Below are 17,916 nucleotides of genomic sequence, written 5' to 3'. Positions count from 1 at the left end.
AAATACAATCCAAAAATCTCAGACCCTAATATTAATTTTTATTCCATTTTCAACAGATGAAGTTACTATAACATTTTGAAGCAGTTGCTAACGCTAATGAGAGGTACTTACTTTATTTTTAACAGAATATATTTATCTGGAACTAGACCCTCTCTTCCATTGACACTCCCTCGCCACCAATCTCCAGAAACTTGGTTATAGAGAATTATATTTTCTCCCTTTTTGAGGCTCAACTCTCGGTCAGACCGAGCCAAAAAGTCAAACTGGGCTGTAGCCTCCAGTGTCTCTGTTTCTGCAGGAAGAGAGGAGAAATTTAAAAATACTGGCACTAATGCTTTTACTGAGTGATGCTTTTTTTTTTTAATTTTCAGCTAATAAAGCTAAATCATGGAAATATAATTTAATGAACTATCAATGCAAGCAATTCCAAAGAAATTCTATGCAATGAGCAGTTTCCTTACAGTAACAAGATAACTTATAATTAGAATGCATCACGTACCATCTTCTGAAGGATAGACCTCGGAGTCTAAATCTTCTTGGACATGATCAGAGGGGGAATCACCAACATCACTGGAAAAAAATTGTATTCATTTAACATATGTAGGGGGCTCAGAACTCCATTCATTCAATTTTATTTATACAGCCACATTTGGATTTATGTAACCATACAAAAAAGGAATAAATACAAAATAATGTGAAAAAAGATCCCCAGGTGAATCAACAAGTATCAACTGAATTTCTGTTGGGTAGTCCACCAATTGAGGTTAAATGGGGTTAAATCATGCAGAGAGAAGGCACACAAAAATTAACAACACATTAATATTTTCAATATGTCAATTCAGACAGTTCATTTGGATTTGCAAATAATGTAACTGTGTTCTCACTACTCCAAATACATGCGGCAGCTAAGCATCTTATAGATGTTTTATTGACTGTAACCATGCATCTCTTAGCAAGCTCATACTGGTCTATTTCAATTAACATCCATGTTAAAGGGCAGCTGATGCTTAGTACATAATGCGTGTAGGTTTGTTGGCAACATGACTGCTACCATTGCCTTTCAGTTGCTTTGCCCCAATTACTGACTCTTATTGTGTACTGTAGGCACATTTGCTATAATTATGAACCATGATGCTATTTATCAGGTATGGAGAAATGAAGTCACTTCTCAAATAATTTTGTTGAGTAACAAGATACACAAAATTTGTTAAGACTGAAATAAATAATAACTTAATGAAAGCAAGGTAACCCAAGAAAAGCAATCCATGTATTCCTCTATAATACATGACAGACATCATTGCGGTACAGTGAAATTAACCATTGAAGAATATTACAAAATACCATTTTTAAAAAAGAAAATTTCTGTGAAAAAGGCAAGGAAGCAGACGGAGGCAATAATGAATACTTACTTGTCATCTGGTTCTTTGCTGATGAACTTCTCATACACGACACCGCCATCATCTGGGAAAATGTCTTCGTTGAAAAGAATTATGTTTTTGATGAGGTCGTTTACTTGGTTTTGGTACTGAACCTGATCGCGATCCTCAGGCACAGGGACCAAAGTAGGCCCAAAGCATATGGCAAGATTATACGGGTCCATCATGTTCTCATCACTAAACTCAGACAGGCTGAAAAGATAAAATACACAGGCATACTTAACACCCAGAAACAGTGACAGAAAAATATATGCATGGAGATTATCAACAGCAAACAATAATAAAAATAACTCTGATACATTAGTTTCAGGGAAGCTTTTCCGCAAGTGGTTTGGTCGGCTATTTAATGGAGAACTGAGTTATGAATCTCAGTGTCTAGTGTTCAAATCCAGATGAGGCTACCTAAGGGAGTAATATGCATGTCAAAATTCAGTGGGTTAATGAGAAAGGAATTGGAATCCTCTCTTGTAAGAATGTACCATATAAGCTTGTGTAAGAGGCGCACACGTGTAAGAGGCGCACCCCTATTTTGAGGATTGAAGCTATAAAGAAAAAAAATTTTGCGACATTTTTTTTATCCTATCGTGCGGTGTTGCAGACGTATGCCTGGAATTTCGACAGTTATCGAAATTTCCTCTTTCAGTACTATTTGAAAGAGGAAATTTTGATAACTGCGGCGGCATAAGAGGGAGTAGAAAGAGTTCCGATCCTCTCTTTGCATACGCCATCGCTCTACGTTGCTTGTCCTACTCACGAACAATTTTGTTTAAAAGCTCTCGCAGGAGTATTGCAATAGAATTGCAGCCGTGGAAAATTTTAAGGCAAAACACGACAGGCAAATGGCATGAGCTTTCCCAAGAGATTGAACAACAATCGGGGCAATCTCAGCGCCGTAGGATAATAACCACGTCGTAGATTTAAGGCCCATTGCACACGCACCGATTTTGGACGGCCGGTAAAATATCGGCCGTCCACATTCCAATAGTGAACAATGGGAGAGCATTGGAGCTTGCACATGTACCGACCACACGCCGGCACCGGCAAAATGCCGGTTAGCTGCCGGCTATTGTCACTGTGGATCGCCGACGCCGGCTCAAAAACTTAGCAAGGTATCGTTTGACCGGTAAAAATCCAGCGTGTGTGCAAGCATCGCTTCGCCGGTAAAATATCGGCCAATATTTTACCGGCCGTCCAAAATCGGTGTGTGTGCAAGGGGCCTAACAGAACTACACTCGGCTCTCCATCAGCTAATGCCTCTGCCGTCTTTTTCCTTTCCGAGACTCCACAGGAAAATATCAAGTTACAGGGGAACAATGGAAACGTGTTTCATCCCTACCCTATTCCACCAACTGACCTTTTACCTCGGTCTACCAGGTTCAATTCCCCGAGTTTCTGGAGGTCAAATGCTACGTGAGTCACCTTCTGAGCTCGAAGATATCTCGATATCTTTCAGCAATTGTATGACACGCACGAGGTTCTAAAAAGAATTAGACCTAACGCGACGTATATCTGACAGCATTTAAGTTTTTTGAGCTCTAATTGATTGACACAAAGATTTATAGCTAAAATAAGGCTACTAATATTCAACATGGTCCAAACAGCACAATTTCGGAAGAAACAAGCGTAGCATAAGCGCATTCAAACAAGACGAGACGGACTGGAAACTCAGGCAACGCAAACTGGGTATATCACATTGCTGCGCCTTCGCCCCTTCGCTTTAAAGGCAACGACGTCACATGCAAGATCGGACGTATTCTTCCCTTGCTCCTTCGCTCGTAGCTTTAAATACGGAGGGGAGGGAGCCCTCTTCCCCTCGACCTCTCCTTCAGCGCTCTTCACTTATAAGCATTTCCGATTTCTTCTATCCACCATTAAGTCCAACAATGAGCACACTCGTTCGAATTTTTTCAACCGCAGGTTGTGACACCAATATTACTATATGCAGTATAAATGCTGCGGGATGCCCACTCGTGGCAATAAATTTAGCGCACGCTCCGGAGCGAATCACCCCGCGCGATCTTTTCAATGTTCACCTCTGGGGTACCGACGTGACGGCGCGATGCTTGCAAGAAATTCAAACAGGAGCATTTTAAAAATACGTCACTAAGGGAGAAACTCCCCTGCCTGCCGCTTGATTTTGACCCAGGGTTTCAGATGACTGACTCACGCTGAAAACCAAGGCCACTCAGTTCCCCTTGAACTTGCAACCGGTGAAGGGGAGGGGGGGAAGGTAAGAAGTTTGTGTAAGAGGCGCACCCCCATTTTCGGCAGCAATATCTGGGGAAAAAGGTGCGCCTCTTACACGCGCTTATACGGTATTTTACAGGCTGAATGAGTTCCAGGGAGCTTTACCCTTACCCACTGAAAAACAACTATTGCAACAAATCAAGTGGCTCCACTTTTGCTTCAGTTCGAAAATGGTGCATACATATTCATGTCTCTTTCATACTAATGAAATGAGGGAAATTTTCACAAAAAAATCATGCTTTCTCTTCACTCCCACCATCAATAAACTTCCTTTTTCAAACTCCATGTCACTTTCTCGTGAGAAATATGATATGAAAAAATATCCCCAAAAATTACATCACTAAGCTATCAGAAACATGAAACATACTTACTGGTTTAGGAAAGCAAAGATGTACCTCAGGACTACAACAACGGAACGTGGGAGAGACTGTATCAATTCCCTCATTTTCAACACAAATTCATGTTTGGACTCAAGTTCTGAAATCATAGAGAAAAAATGTATCATCAAAAATCCCTACCTCTCACATTGGCATACCCCAATTCCAAAAGTATTCCTTCGTCCTATCCTTTTTCATGGGTACCACATTCAACATTTGGGTCCCTTAACACTTTCCATACAGGAAGCCTAAGTGTGCTTTGGCCTGCCAACTGAACTTTTTGGCTGATAGATCAGTCAGTGAAAATACTGCAGTTTTACAAAACTTTACATAACAGATATCATATGTGGAGCATAATAACACTACAGTCTTTCAAAAAAAAAAAGGACGAGTAGAATGGGAAAAAACAGAAATGAAGCGGGCTACAGAACCTGCGAATTAGTGCTCTGGTTCCGTGCATAGAGGGAAATTGGCCCACTTAAGCACTTCTCAGACATTGTACCCAAAGTGTTAAAAACCATGGTAAAAAAAGACTGCTATTTCAAAGTAGCATACACTATCTTTACCAATCAAATTCAGATCCATCTGACTTGCTTGGCTCAATATAGCACAGGCAAGTGCCACATTGAGCACCTCCCCAATCTAAGAAGTAAGCTAAGTTTGTAATCTTTCTCTATCAGATTTGCAAACTGAGTTGATTAATTCATAATCAATAAAAATTACTTCACCCATACTAGAGGCCCTACATTATCTTTCATGGCGTTGAAGAAATGCAGCCCAATGAAACCAAAAAGTATTCACAGACAGATGTGTGCTCCATTGCCATTGAAATTGAGAGTAAACTTTTGTCAGAAAAGTAGGTATGCCAATGAATGTCAGAAATGTGAATGCAATCAACAGGAGAGAAGCTGTTTGCAGAATAACTTACGTGCTAATTCCATGAAATGCTCGAAGTATATGATGGGGAACAGAGGTTCCCTTAATTCACGAAGGTATAACTTCAGGACTCCAGCTACTGAATTGATGTCTGAAGCATCAGTCATGTCTGCCAATGGATCTTCTCCTCGTTCAAATGATTCTCTAAAATTATTTATTTCCACTTGGGACCCAGATACCCTAAATATACCTTGATGATGAAGCCCTGTGCAAAAACATACATATCCATTAGAACAAAAACTTGATTGATAAATGAATGAATTGATGTCTGGATATTTGTTATCCCTGAAAATAATGATTTTGTACTCATAAATCATAAACCATACCTCTTTCAAAAAGTATTAGTCAAACAAAGGAGCCTTCTAAAAAACAATATTTCTTAGTAAATTTATTCAGAAGCAGAAAATAAAATAATTATAAATGCAAAATATCTCAAGAGTCAAAGATGAAAGATTAAGCTACCATTGATTTTCTTTCATTATGCTCATATTATGGCTCAAGAAATAAAAAAGAATCCACAAAAGAGTACATATTTAAAAAAAATAAACAATAGGAAATTAATTGATGGCATACAACATAGACAATCCTACATATGAATGTAAAATTTAATGCTGATTTGGCATCTAAATCAGGCCACCTAAAGTCTCTTAAATAATAATGAAAATGCATACAAATAAGTATGAAAACATAAACAAATATTAATGATAACGTAATTAATACATAAAATCACAATAAATATAAATACCTACTTAAAATGCAAGCTGAATACTTGGAACTTAAGTAATTACTTCCCTTGATCTCAAAATATATCAAGGTATGAAAGGACAAACAAAAATAAAAACCTAGAGTAACCACCCTTCTGCACCCATATCCTCTCGACTTAAAAAAAAATACAAAAATAAAATCCATTCCCTTTGATAACTTAAAAAAAGGCATATAATCCCAAAGGATTAGGTAGATCAAACTAAGGTAGAATTAAATAAGGACAAAGTAATATGCTATCAAAATAACTTCAGCAGTTGAATACCATATAGATTGATGACCCTGATACAGCTCTTGACCACAAGAGGTATTTCCATGTCCGTGGCTTCCAGGTACTCCTCCAGGCTGCCTCCAAACAATTTGGGCTGACCCATGCGCAGCTGAAGCCTGCCGATGCGCTTCCGCCTCTGCTGCCCCCCACCTCCACCTCCCACGACCCCTGGACGTCCCACAATGGCGGCCGATCCTCCGGGACCCAGGACACTTCGAGGCAGCACAAGGACGCCTGACGCGGGCACTGAAGGGGGGATTGTGGAAGAGGGGGCTGAGTTAGATAGAGTCGAATGATTGGAGCTGCCGCCAGCCATGGGGGAAATGCCTGGCAGTGTGGGAGAATGCCTCCCACCGATTGGTCCTCCACATGACGAAGACGGTAGCAGGACATTCTGGATGTGGTCGTGTTTGGCGTGCAGGCGGGCAATGCGACTGGTTCCCAGCAGATACTCTCGGAATTTCTGCAAAAAGAAAAACAAATATGGTTAGAATATGATAAGCATACCTACAAAAACTGACACTGAATCAGCGACACTAAATAAGGAAGATATAAATCACAGTCCACAGTAGTTAAATTAATGGATGAAGGCAATGCTTGGAGGAAATTATGAGCATTAATCATGGTTAATGAAACGAAATTTGTTCGTTCGATACAGCCTTATATATTCCCCAATCAATTTCATTGACTAAGCTTCATTTTCAAGGGGGAGCCAACTGACAAAATATTTCATATAAGGCTTACATATGAGGAAAAGCCCACTTATTGAACCAAACAATTTACATCCTAGACTAAATCTGTGATATCATCAAAATTTGATCCCAAATTTGGTAATATGGAATAACTCCCCAAACATGAATGAATATAACATGTAAAGCAGAGGATTTCTGAGAAAAATCATACATACGGAGATATAGAATTCCTCGGTTTCGTGACGATCAGCCCTCAATTTGATGGACATGGTTTCAGGACCCTTGTTGCCGCTTCCTCCTGCTGACCCACCGGATCCCGTCTGCGACAATGCAGACGAAGAGGACGAGGAAGGTGTCTGCATGGCCCCTGACCCTCCCTGACCCCTGGAGCCGGTGCAAGGGGTGGGTGCAGCAGACGAACCCGAGGATGCTTGCACCGACGACACGAGCGACGACGAGGAAGATGACGAAGAGGAGGAAGTGGACGAGGAGGAGGAGGAGGGGGGTACGAGGACAGGGGGATGGTGGGACTGGGTGGACTCGTTTATGGAAATGGTCGCCGTGGAGGACGACAGATGGGGTCCTGTCGCTGCAGAATTCTGCAGGAAAAAGTGGGAACAGTCATAGTCTTTAGCACTTAGCATATCCAGGAGTGTGCGCTCAGCCGTTTCCAAGGTTTTCCAGACTTCTTCCGATTCTATCTTCAAGGACGTTAAACGTGACCTCAACTGACCTAACCTAGCTTCGAGCTCCTCCCGAAGAACTTTTTGGAGTTCTGGCGCACCCTCCACACCAACAACAATCTGCAAGAGAAGAAGTATTTATCACTAATAAGAGATTTAATGGAAGAACATTCATGGAAAACTAATTCCAAAAACTCTGAATTAATTACTATCTATTCTTAATTTCTATCCAGTCAGCCCCTTATGCCAAGTAGCCTTGGCATGCCACTGTTTAGTTGAACTAAACATCAAAATGATAAAAATTTCATTCTCATTGATGAACAACATTAACCAACCTCCTCTGTGGCTCCAGCCATGGCAGCTGCAGCTGCGCTGCTCCCTCCACCAGGCGTGGGTGGTGGCAAAGTTGGGCCGACAGTGTTACTGCCTCGAGGCTGGTGCTGGAACTCAAACTTCTTGGGAATCATAAACGCGGCATGGTGGGCTTCCAGAAATCTCCTCTTATCTCTTCGGGAATCGAGGCTTGAGACACAAGACCCAATGGAATCTAAACCGTTCTTGGCCCCCTGTCCACACCATTCGCCCGCTGAGATGTGCATGAGCATTGCCCTTGATATGCATGAATGGAATCCAAAGTCCATGCACTGCAATCAAAAATAAATAACAAACATTACCACTTACTGAGACTCAAGCTACATGCATGAGAATTATTAATTTTATTATATTTTAATATACTATCAAACACTATGAAGACTTGGCTATGTTTTTTCTGGAATGCTGGTTTGAGAGAAAATATCTAAGTCAAAAAAAGTGGCTGAAATATATGTATCACAATGACATACAAAGAATGGAGTGTAATACTGACCAAAATTTAAAGAAAACACATCTAAATTATTCTTTTGTCGCAATAATTCCCTCTCCTAACTTATAAGCATCATAAAAATGTGAATTAATTAGGGAAAAGAGTTTATCTTAGTATTTTTTCAAAATCAATTATAATAACTAAACTTTTACCAAACAAGCATATTTAATTCCATTCTAATGATACTCGAATCCTCTCAAATTTCCTTTATTGTACAATATTTCTTTTCCAGTAACTAATTCCAATTTAGGCAAGTGATTTAAAAAATATGAAACCTTTTCATCAAATTAATTTCTTCTTAAGATGAAGAATTTTTTTGATTTATTGTATCTCTTAATGCCTTGTATTTCTCATCCCAGAAATTAAATAACCATCCTGTTTCAACCCAAATATATTTTTTGTTTTATATTTTTATATTAAAAATATGTATACATATAGTTCAGTTCACAATGTAACTCAAATATTACCGTCCCCTGCACCCTGTTTAAATGTTTATTGTGCATTCTTACATTTTCATCTCAGCTTACTTCACTTATGCTATCAGTGGCAATTCAGAAAAATAATTGTGTAACAGAAGTAAGAAGTAAGAATAAGTAACAGAAGTATGCACAATAAAATATAAAGCAATTATTAAAAAACCACATTTCCCAGTACAATACATACTAAGAGCTTATAGCACGATAATTTCATTTATTTCATTTTATGGTTGAGCTGACGGAGGAGAAGAAACAAAATAATTACTCACATCTATGAGGTCTGAGAGGTCATCCACAAAATACTTGTGCACCGTGGTATTTGCAGCTTCTAGGCAGAGAACATAGTCATTTCTTGCTTTGACTGCTTTTAATCTTGCATCATTATATTTGCTTTTACGCTGGAAAATGAACGTTTCAGGTATTAAAAAGATACTTACAATGGTTCAAAACATTCACAAAATATGCAATATGAACATCATTTAGTCACAGCATACAAACAACAAAAAATGGAAAAAATAAGAAAGATAAAGGAAAACACCAACCAATTTTGCAAGCAAAATGCAAATTGAGCCCTAAGCCATTTAAAATTAAAAATAAATATGTGACATATGGAAAGAGTTACACCAATGAGACAAGTAAATATGCATAACACACTAAGAAAATGCATAACAGGACCCAAAACACACTTAGAATATTTTGTTAGTTAAAATCATTAATTAAGCAATATAAATTCATAAATATATGACTTTTGAACTTTCTAAATTTAGAAAAAAATGTAAATTTTACTTTAAATGTTTAAAGTTGGTAAAAAATTTGAATAAGGTTCCTCCAGGAATTATTGAGAAAATTAGAGAGGTATTGAATTTCAGCAATAAAATTGAAAAGAAGCTTCTACAAGATTCATATAGAATTTTAAACATAAATATTTACCAATAAAAATTCAAATACATCATGAATGCAAGTAAAAAATATGGTTTATGAATTTTCCATGAATAGATAATACAAGCACATAAAAATATTTAATATTTCCTGTGATACAACGAAAACGTTGAAAATAAGATTTGACCATGCATGCATAAAATCCAAAAACAAAACAAATTTTAAAACATTAATAACACATAATCATTCATATATGCAAAAAATATATCAATAAATTCTCATTCACAGAAGTTAAATGATTAAATCAGGTGATTTGATTTCCTTACATTAAGGTAAAAGAACATTTTTACCTTCAAAAGTAAGGCATTATCAAACATAATGGCATAAAAGAACTCACTCTCATATTATCAATTCACATAAAATCTCTAATGTGAAAATAAATGCAATAATATTTAGTCAAGTTCATCTATGAAAGTGTTCTTAACGATAGTTATATGCAATTGATTTATTTCTTTTTTACTTTTTAATTTCACATTTTGTTTTAGCTATATACACCTTTAAAAACAGGAAAACCCACTGATTTGGAAAATACCTGAAACATAAAACAGGAGTGATGAAAAAGGCACGTTCAATGACAAAATAACAAAAAAGTAAATTCAAGCAGGGACCACAAAAAATATTGAGGCATCAAATTAAGAAAATAAATTCACAGTTTTTTTTCTTCAACTTGCACATGCATCCAAATAACATTTCCATGAAGGGCCTACCTTTACAACTTCCTTTTCGATGAGACGATACTTCTTTGAGCGAGCCAGTTTCTCCTTTGACGGTGCAGCTGATTCCATTTTGAGCCGCTGAGTAGTGGCAATTCGAAGTTTTGAGTGAGCCTGCCTGCATTCCGCAGCGTAAGCATGGCATGTTTTCATGGACGTGTGAAGTTCGTGTAGCACCCTGAAGATTTCTTCGTGGGTCTCAAACCCTATGTCACGACACTATAAGAGAGCATCCAAAAAGTAATGCATGAATACAATTTAGAAAATATTTATTGGAAACAATTAAACGTGGGAGAAATAAATGATGCTTATACAAAGTCTTGATTGGTGAAAACACATTAACTAATGCAAGCAACAGAGATTTTTTTACAAAATGCTGGAGAACAAAATGGTGAGGTCTTCACAAAGCTTACAGATTTCTATTATCTTATTACCACATCTTGAAAGAAAGAATTTCTTGGGGAGTATTGTACACAAAAAGAAACTCAAGCAAAGAAATACTACTAAAGAACTTGATTTGCAATTTAATCAAAATGTGGATGGGCCTAATACTAATCTACCTTTTGGAAAACGTGACTTTCCTTACTGATCTTACATAAAAATTGAGCAGAAGAAACTTGCTTGAGTCCTCTTTTGTATGAATAGTTGTTGCTAATAGGGGCCTAATATAATACCGTATTTCTCCTAATACAGTCCCCCTCTGAATATAGTCCCCCCACCTAATTTTGAGGCTTCGGTTTTGGGAAAAGTTAAAAAAATGTGTTTGAATATAGTCCCCCCTTTACTTTTACCACAGGCATTTTTGGAAAAAAAGGGGGGACTATATTCAGACATATACGGTATATGAAATTCAATAGAGCACTTACATCTTTTGATGCTAAGGCATCTAAAGCCCTCATTTAAAGAGAAGCCACAAAATTAATGACAGATGTAATGATAGGAAACAATGACACAACCCCAAATTATAATTGAAAATATGATGATAGGCGGGGGCGTAGCCAGGATGATGTGTTGGGGAAGGGGTAGTGGCATGACCCAGAGGGTCAGGGAGGAGGAAACACCTACATATATGGATAAAATGTGAACATTTTTATCCCTAAAAATCACATTTTATGCTATTTTGGCACATAAAATTACACAATTGATGAGTAGTTGGGAAGCTGTTATGCTAAAACATACTGGTGGAGCAGAATAAATTTGTTTCATAGCATATTTTTACGTTAAAATTTATTACTTTGGGGGGAGGGGGCCACTGCTATGCCACTGATGATACGGATTACATACTTAGTAAATAGAATCAGTAAATTAGCCACTTACCTTCCTATAAATGCGTTGCACATCTTCCATCACCTGTGAGAGGCGTGCGGTGAGGTGATTGGAATATACCTCACTCAGGGTGGCATGATCACGACTTAGGTCCCTCGTCTGTGTCAATAGTTGTTGCCAACAGGAATAGCTTGAGAACAGGGGCCATTGCTCTCGCCTGAAATTCAATCAAAACATTTTAAGAAAACTAGATTTTTTATTTAGATGCCTATCTGATTTCTAACTGCCTACTTCTGCATGAAAGTTTACAATCGGCAGCTACATACTAGATAATATTAACTGTAGATTTAGTTTCATGAGCTTGCCATTTTGTACTGTTGGGCTAGATTACCGTGGATAAAATTTAAACGTTGCAACAGTGGTTTATTATAAAAAGATAAACAATGCAGTCAAGACTTAGACAAAGACAAGAGACACATGGTTGATAGTTGATCTTACCCTAGATACAATTAAATGGTTTTCGAAGGAAATGTAAAAAGGATATCATGAAAATACGACAGCAAGCGGAGAATACGAAACAAAATAAGTACCACAGTCCAAATTATTTCAATGAATGAAAAGCCAGGGTATGGCCATAGCATGCAGTGATACTCCTTCATATATTCATTATTATATATAATATGTATACATATTTTTATATTCTTCACACAAAAAAAAATATTAGATATCATGGGGTGAGTACCAGGATGGGGGTAAGAAGGCTACCCTACCTAATGTGAGGATCCATATATGGAGACAGAAATAAAAATAGCTGAAATCCCACTGAAAGCAAAATGCCTCATTACTCAATAGTAATTCATCTTCTAGGACCTTATGGGGCATCCATTATGGTGTGATTTTGATTGAAAGTCTGAAATATCCATGCCATTTTTACTGTGAGGAAAAATAAACATTTATCATTACTGTGATAAGAACGCATTAAAATCAAAAAGAAGGTTAGGCAAATCAAGTATTCTTGATATTTATGATTAGGACAAAATTTATATGATATCTTTCAGACTTAAAAATATATAGTTTAGGATATTAACCCCTTAACTGGGGAACGCGACTATAGTCGCGCGTGCCGTCGCGTCGCAATGTTATGCGGAGAAGGCGTGAATATTCATTCTTTATGCATTATTGCATGTTTTTTGCTTTGTCAGAGGTTCTATACCAATATATTTTAAGTATATTGCCATTTTTGTGCAATAGCATTATTATAATTTTTTTGCGAAAACGGCATCTCCGAAAATCGGTGGATTTGCTCCCCACCAGGTGAAAGATAAGGAAATTTCTGCCCCCAACCAAGGGGTTAAAGATATGTTCCCTGAAAAAGTAAATTAATGTGTTCCCTCACACATTCAAAAAAATCCTCAATAACAGAGGTATATCCATCTCAGAATGTTATAATATTTTTAAGTTTTGGGGATATATTTTCACTATCCAAAATGATTGGGCGAATGATCAACAGTACAGATTCCCTCGAAGTGCTCATGAACTTCCTAACAGAGTTTTTCATAAAAACGTGGGCTCTATGAGGGTTTATTTGCAATTTACAAAATGGATTACTCGTCATCGACAATATAATAAAAGAGGCCAAAGGAAAGTTCTTGTAGAAAAATCACAGGAAGCCAAAGAAGGATACCTTCTAAGGGGTCATCCATTAAATACTTGAGGCGATTATGGGGGAAGGGGTGAAGCTGATCCTTACCCAATCTCATGTGGGGGAGATGGGGGTTCTGGTAAGTATCACATAATTTTTATTCTGCAAGGAACAGTGGCAAATTGAGATCTTAGTCATCTTAATTACTAGTCTACATTAATGTCAAATAAAAATTAATTTTAAAAATTCTTATCTTTAAATATAAATTCAATGCATTGAAGCATAGATTAATGTATTTACACTTAAAATACGTATTTTGAACAATCTCACGTGAGATTAGAAGGAGTTGGTTGAGCCAAATTTCACGATTTTTCACTATATGGGGGGGTCCAAAAATCGCCAAAATCACCCAGGGACGCCGACTTACAAAAAATATTGGGGGGGCCCAAACCGGGGATCTTGCCCCGGGAACTTTTATAATTAGTGAGTTTTAAGTTTTTTAAGCATTTTAGTAGAGTCATATGATCAACATTAGAACCCTGTTAACTCGAATATTGAGATCTGGACACTCCAGGGAAAATCGACAAGCCTGGCACATTTTTTCCTCACACCCATAACGAATTTTTTAGGGGGGCTCGGGCCCCCTCAGGCCCCATAGAGTCAGCGCCACTGAAATCACCTCATGTAATCAATGGATGGCCCCTTATCATAAATCTGCACTCACTTTTGCCTCTGTTCTTTGTGCCTTAGCTGCAGTGTTCGCGCCAATTTGTCAAGGTTCTTGCTGTAGTCCAACTCCACCTCCGCCCGTCTCCTGAAATAGTCCTGTAGTTCTCCAACAATTGCAACTTGTGTCTCCATCCGCAAATCCAGACATCGTACTTGCTCCGTGAGCTGAGCACGAATATCTGAAAAAAGAGAAGGAGAAAACGATTAATTATATGCACCTAAATATTACACAACAGGTTAAAAATAGAAGACTATTATCTTCTTATTGTGTCTTGTAAATCCAGGAGTTGATCCAAAATTAACCTAAGATATGGACCACATGATAAGTACTGTTTTCATCATGGGAGAGCAAAAAAATTCATTTTCAAAAGGGACTTAAATACGCACAAAATATTCTGTACCAGTACTCTACAAAGCAGTCCACAAAATATAGGCAACACGAATGTCACCTGGTGCCAAGATATTGTCACCCGGTGACAGTCCTTGGTACAGGCAGAAAAAGGAAAAACAGCAATTTCTGCATGTGTTAAACTGAAGCCGGAACGTGTTCAACGCTGAGAACACAGAACAGGTGAAAAAAGTTGATACATAAGTAAGTACGTCTATGGTGCTGGAGGGGGTCAATTGGTTTCAGTGTCTACCTCTGAAAATTCCTTAAAATAAGCTCTGATTCAAAGGCTCAACAACTGGTTGATTATAGTAGCTTATGCATATATATCTCATAGATCCAATATTAAAACAAGATATGCACCCCCAGTTAGGTAGTGTTTAAGGTCATGGGAGAGCAAAATATTTTCCTTTAAAATGGACTGAAATATATATGCATATACTGGTTTAGTATGTGGTATATTCATGTGGAGTTGAGTGGATGGGGTAGGAGTTACTCAAGAGGAACAAAAAATTTGTGTTTGCCACACTTGGAGATCATAACAATGATTTTATTGAAATTGAAGGATTGCTTTAAAAAAATCTTTTCCTCAATGCACGGTGGTAATTGGCTATTAATCTGAACATGGGCCTATTATTATGAAATAAGGTATGCAAAGTACTCTACTACTACTCTATAATAGTATTCTACAAGTCAAGTGAAATTCTCCAAGCATATAAATGATTTGGTGGTGTGACTGGTGGCATAACAAAGTGTTGACTAGAAGTTCTGGGTTCATATGCCATCTCAGTCAAATTATTTTCAAAAATATAAATAAAAGAATGTAGTTTAAGACTATCTCTAATCCCAGAACACATAAGATATCCGTAGTAACGTCCCTTTGGCGTTGGCACACAACCAGTGTCATTGTTAATTTTCGCAGAGTGCTTGTCCATTAAATACTAAAAAATGCAGTGTAGTGCCAGGCAGGTATCAAAGAAGAAGCTCTCTAAAATAAGCCAATCACTCACTACGTAATAATGAATTTATTTTACAGAATTTACCTATAACACTCCTCACCTAAATGCATGGTGATCAGTGTCGTAGCAACGGCGGTGTCCAGGAGGTCTGGCCCCCGGCTAAACATCAAAACACAATTGATTTGCTTCATCAAACAAGCGTACAAAATATTGAATAATCATAAATTAACAAAAGATTTCTTTGAAAAATTAAGTTTTTTTCTATCATGAAAACAGTAAAAATTAGTTTCAAACCCTCTACTCAGTACCATGTTTTTATAAAAACATTTCCCCTGAACACCCCTGGTTTTGGACCCCCCTGAACGAAATTCCAGGCTGCACCACCGAAGCTGATAAAGAACTATTGATATGATAGAGAATGTTAAGTTGAAAATCAGAGGCAGATTAAGGGGATGTTAATTTGGAAAATTAGCATAATGATAATTTAATTTAATGTTATGCATGTCGAAAAATAGATGAGATGGAAATATTTTAGGTGACTCTCCAGTGAAACTCTTTTTATTATTTTACCAGCTTAATGAGCAGCATTTAAAGAATTTTGAATATTTTAACATAAACATAAAAGCTACTGATCTACGAATATCAGACCTCAGACGCTCTATCGTTGGGAGGTATTGCATATCACCAAGGGGCTGAGGAAAGTGATAAACCCCCTCAACACAATGGAGGGCGAACTCGGCCCCCTTATATTCAATGTACACATATAACAGTCATTTGTACCCGAATAAGCAAAGAATACATCTATTTACTGACGACCTTGTCATTTCTCGCGGCATGGTGACCTTTTTGACTTTGAAATCCTCTCAGCGGTCGTAAACAACATCGTAGATCCAGAAGTAAGGACTAGAACTAATTCTAAGCAAAAGCACAGTGGTACACATATTTTGAGTAGAAGTCAGCTATCTTCCTGTACATTTTGAGGATGGAGATAGGTCAAAGGGCTTCTTCGGATAAGAACACATATCCATGATTCACGATAACTTCAACCTATCGTTAGGAACACATAGGTGTAAGAAAAAATTGAGGCAGAGTCCTGAATAAGATATGATTTGTCAGGCGTGTCATGGCTAATTTTCACACAGAGTTTATGTCTGTTAACATCTAAAAAATACAGTGTACTACTAGGCAGACATCGAAGGACTAACTCTCGGGTCAAGATAACCCAATCGTTCGCTCTCTAACCCGGATTCCCTATAGAGTGAGTAAACGGTCGCAGACCTATGAACAGATGTTTATGGGTCGCCCTTACTCCAAATCCGACACCTGTTAGGGGAGGGGTAACCAACAAAGAGAGGGGGGTAAGGGAGAAGGGGATAGTATACATATTCTCCCTTCACTCGCCGTCCCCTGCTAAAAGCACCAAACTCTTCGAGGGCTCTCGTGAACTATTAGAAAAGCGTATTTCCCTTCAGAAATACGCACCAATTTCGAGCCCTCGAGAAGGGTGGTAATCCACGAGGTTATGGCACGGATACCGTTTTCGGATGGCGATAACGGTCGACGCACACGTCCATCCCAGAATTTAGGGTCCCATCGCCAGGGATAAACGGGCACTTTATACCACCGCCAATGCTAAGACGCCGGACCAGTGACGTCACCTCTAGCAGGAGGGTGCAGACCGTACAGGGAGACACCATTATATAAATCGAAAATGAGGGGCGTAGATAAGGGGGACCCCGAAACCATTCCCCCACCCGAATTGAGAAATATTTTTGGCGTTATAGCTGTATATCGCCCGCCTCTCAGAGTTATCCGATAATAGGTACTTTATATTCATACATCGGTATCAACGAAATTCCTAAATTAATTTTTTAATTACATTTATTTCGAAAATAAAACTATATACCGGTTGATCTAGTTTAAGTTAACTTAGCCTTACCCCAAACTAATATTGCTCCCCTTCAAATATTTAATCTATTTACGCCAAACAACAACATGTAAAATATTAAGGCTTGGATTATATGTCAAATTTTGAAATTGCTGCACAGCATGGTTTCAGCCCGGTCATCTGATTTTTAAAAAATACACTGATATCTCCGTTCTGTCAGAATTAATAATATCCACAGTTTTGAGTGCGAATTAATTAAAAAAATTTAGCAATTAAACGAGAATTGCTTTCTAACAGATTTGTTTTACCGACTCTCAACGCATTTTCCTTCTACTAACGCACTGTGATTAAAATTCCACAGTTAATTTTCACATCCTTCGATAAGCAGCACTGCGGGATATTTAAGTTTCGTAATAACTAAGAAACTCATATTCAGTAGCAATTCATTCCATTATTTTTTCTAAGTGCGATCCTTATATAAGTGGATATCTTGCTTCCGGGGAATTGAATTCTGTCCTTAGGTTAGAAATGGAAAATGGATTCAGCAGTAAGAACTTCAGGAAGAGAATTGCGTTAGCAAAGGAGGCGTTCATGAAAATTAAGGAGCTTACGAAAGGATCGTTATGTAAGAGTGTAGGACTCTGGAGTGA

At 37.9% G+C, this 17,916-nt stretch overlaps 1 protein-coding gene across 3 annotated transcripts in view; it reads right to left on the bottom strand.

Moving 5' to 3' along the window:
* The window catches only part of LOC124157173 (SLIT-ROBO Rho GTPase-activating protein 1-like), a 473,583-nt gene that overhangs the window by 12,443 nt on the left and 443,224 nt on the right, over positions 1-17,916 (bottom strand). For 2 of the 3 annotated variants that reach the window (XM_046531696.1, XM_046531697.1), the window contains exons 2-13: positions 14,027-14,210; positions 11,712-11,877; positions 10,389-10,613; positions 9,012-9,140; positions 7,740-8,048; positions 6,937-7,524; positions 6,024-6,492; positions 4,989-5,201; positions 4,055-4,160; positions 1,410-1,628; positions 500-570; positions 112-292 (exon numbers count right to left, since the gene is read on the bottom strand). In XM_046531696.1, coding sequence (XP_046387652.1) covers positions 112-292; positions 500-570; positions 1,410-1,628; positions 4,055-4,160; positions 4,989-5,201; positions 6,024-6,492; positions 6,937-7,524; positions 7,740-8,048; positions 9,012-9,140; positions 10,389-10,613; positions 11,712-11,877; positions 14,027-14,210 — 2,860 coding nt within the window. The remainder of the gene's footprint in view (positions 1-111; positions 293-499; positions 571-1,409; positions 1,629-4,054; positions 4,161-4,988; positions 5,202-6,023; positions 6,493-6,936; positions 7,525-7,739; positions 8,049-9,011; positions 9,141-10,388; positions 10,614-11,711; positions 11,878-14,026; positions 14,211-17,916) is intronic. The other variant, XM_046531698.1, reaches the window with a different exon arrangement.

The sequence above is a fragment of the Ischnura elegans genome, chromosome 4, assembly GCF_921293095.1.
Source record: "Ischnura elegans chromosome 4, ioIscEleg1.1, whole genome shotgun sequence".
NCBI classification, from domain to species: domain Eukaryota; kingdom Metazoa; phylum Arthropoda; class Insecta; order Odonata; family Coenagrionidae; genus Ischnura; species Ischnura elegans.
Note: the sequence above shows the minus strand (reverse complement) of the source record. Positions and strands in the feature narration are given on the sequence as shown.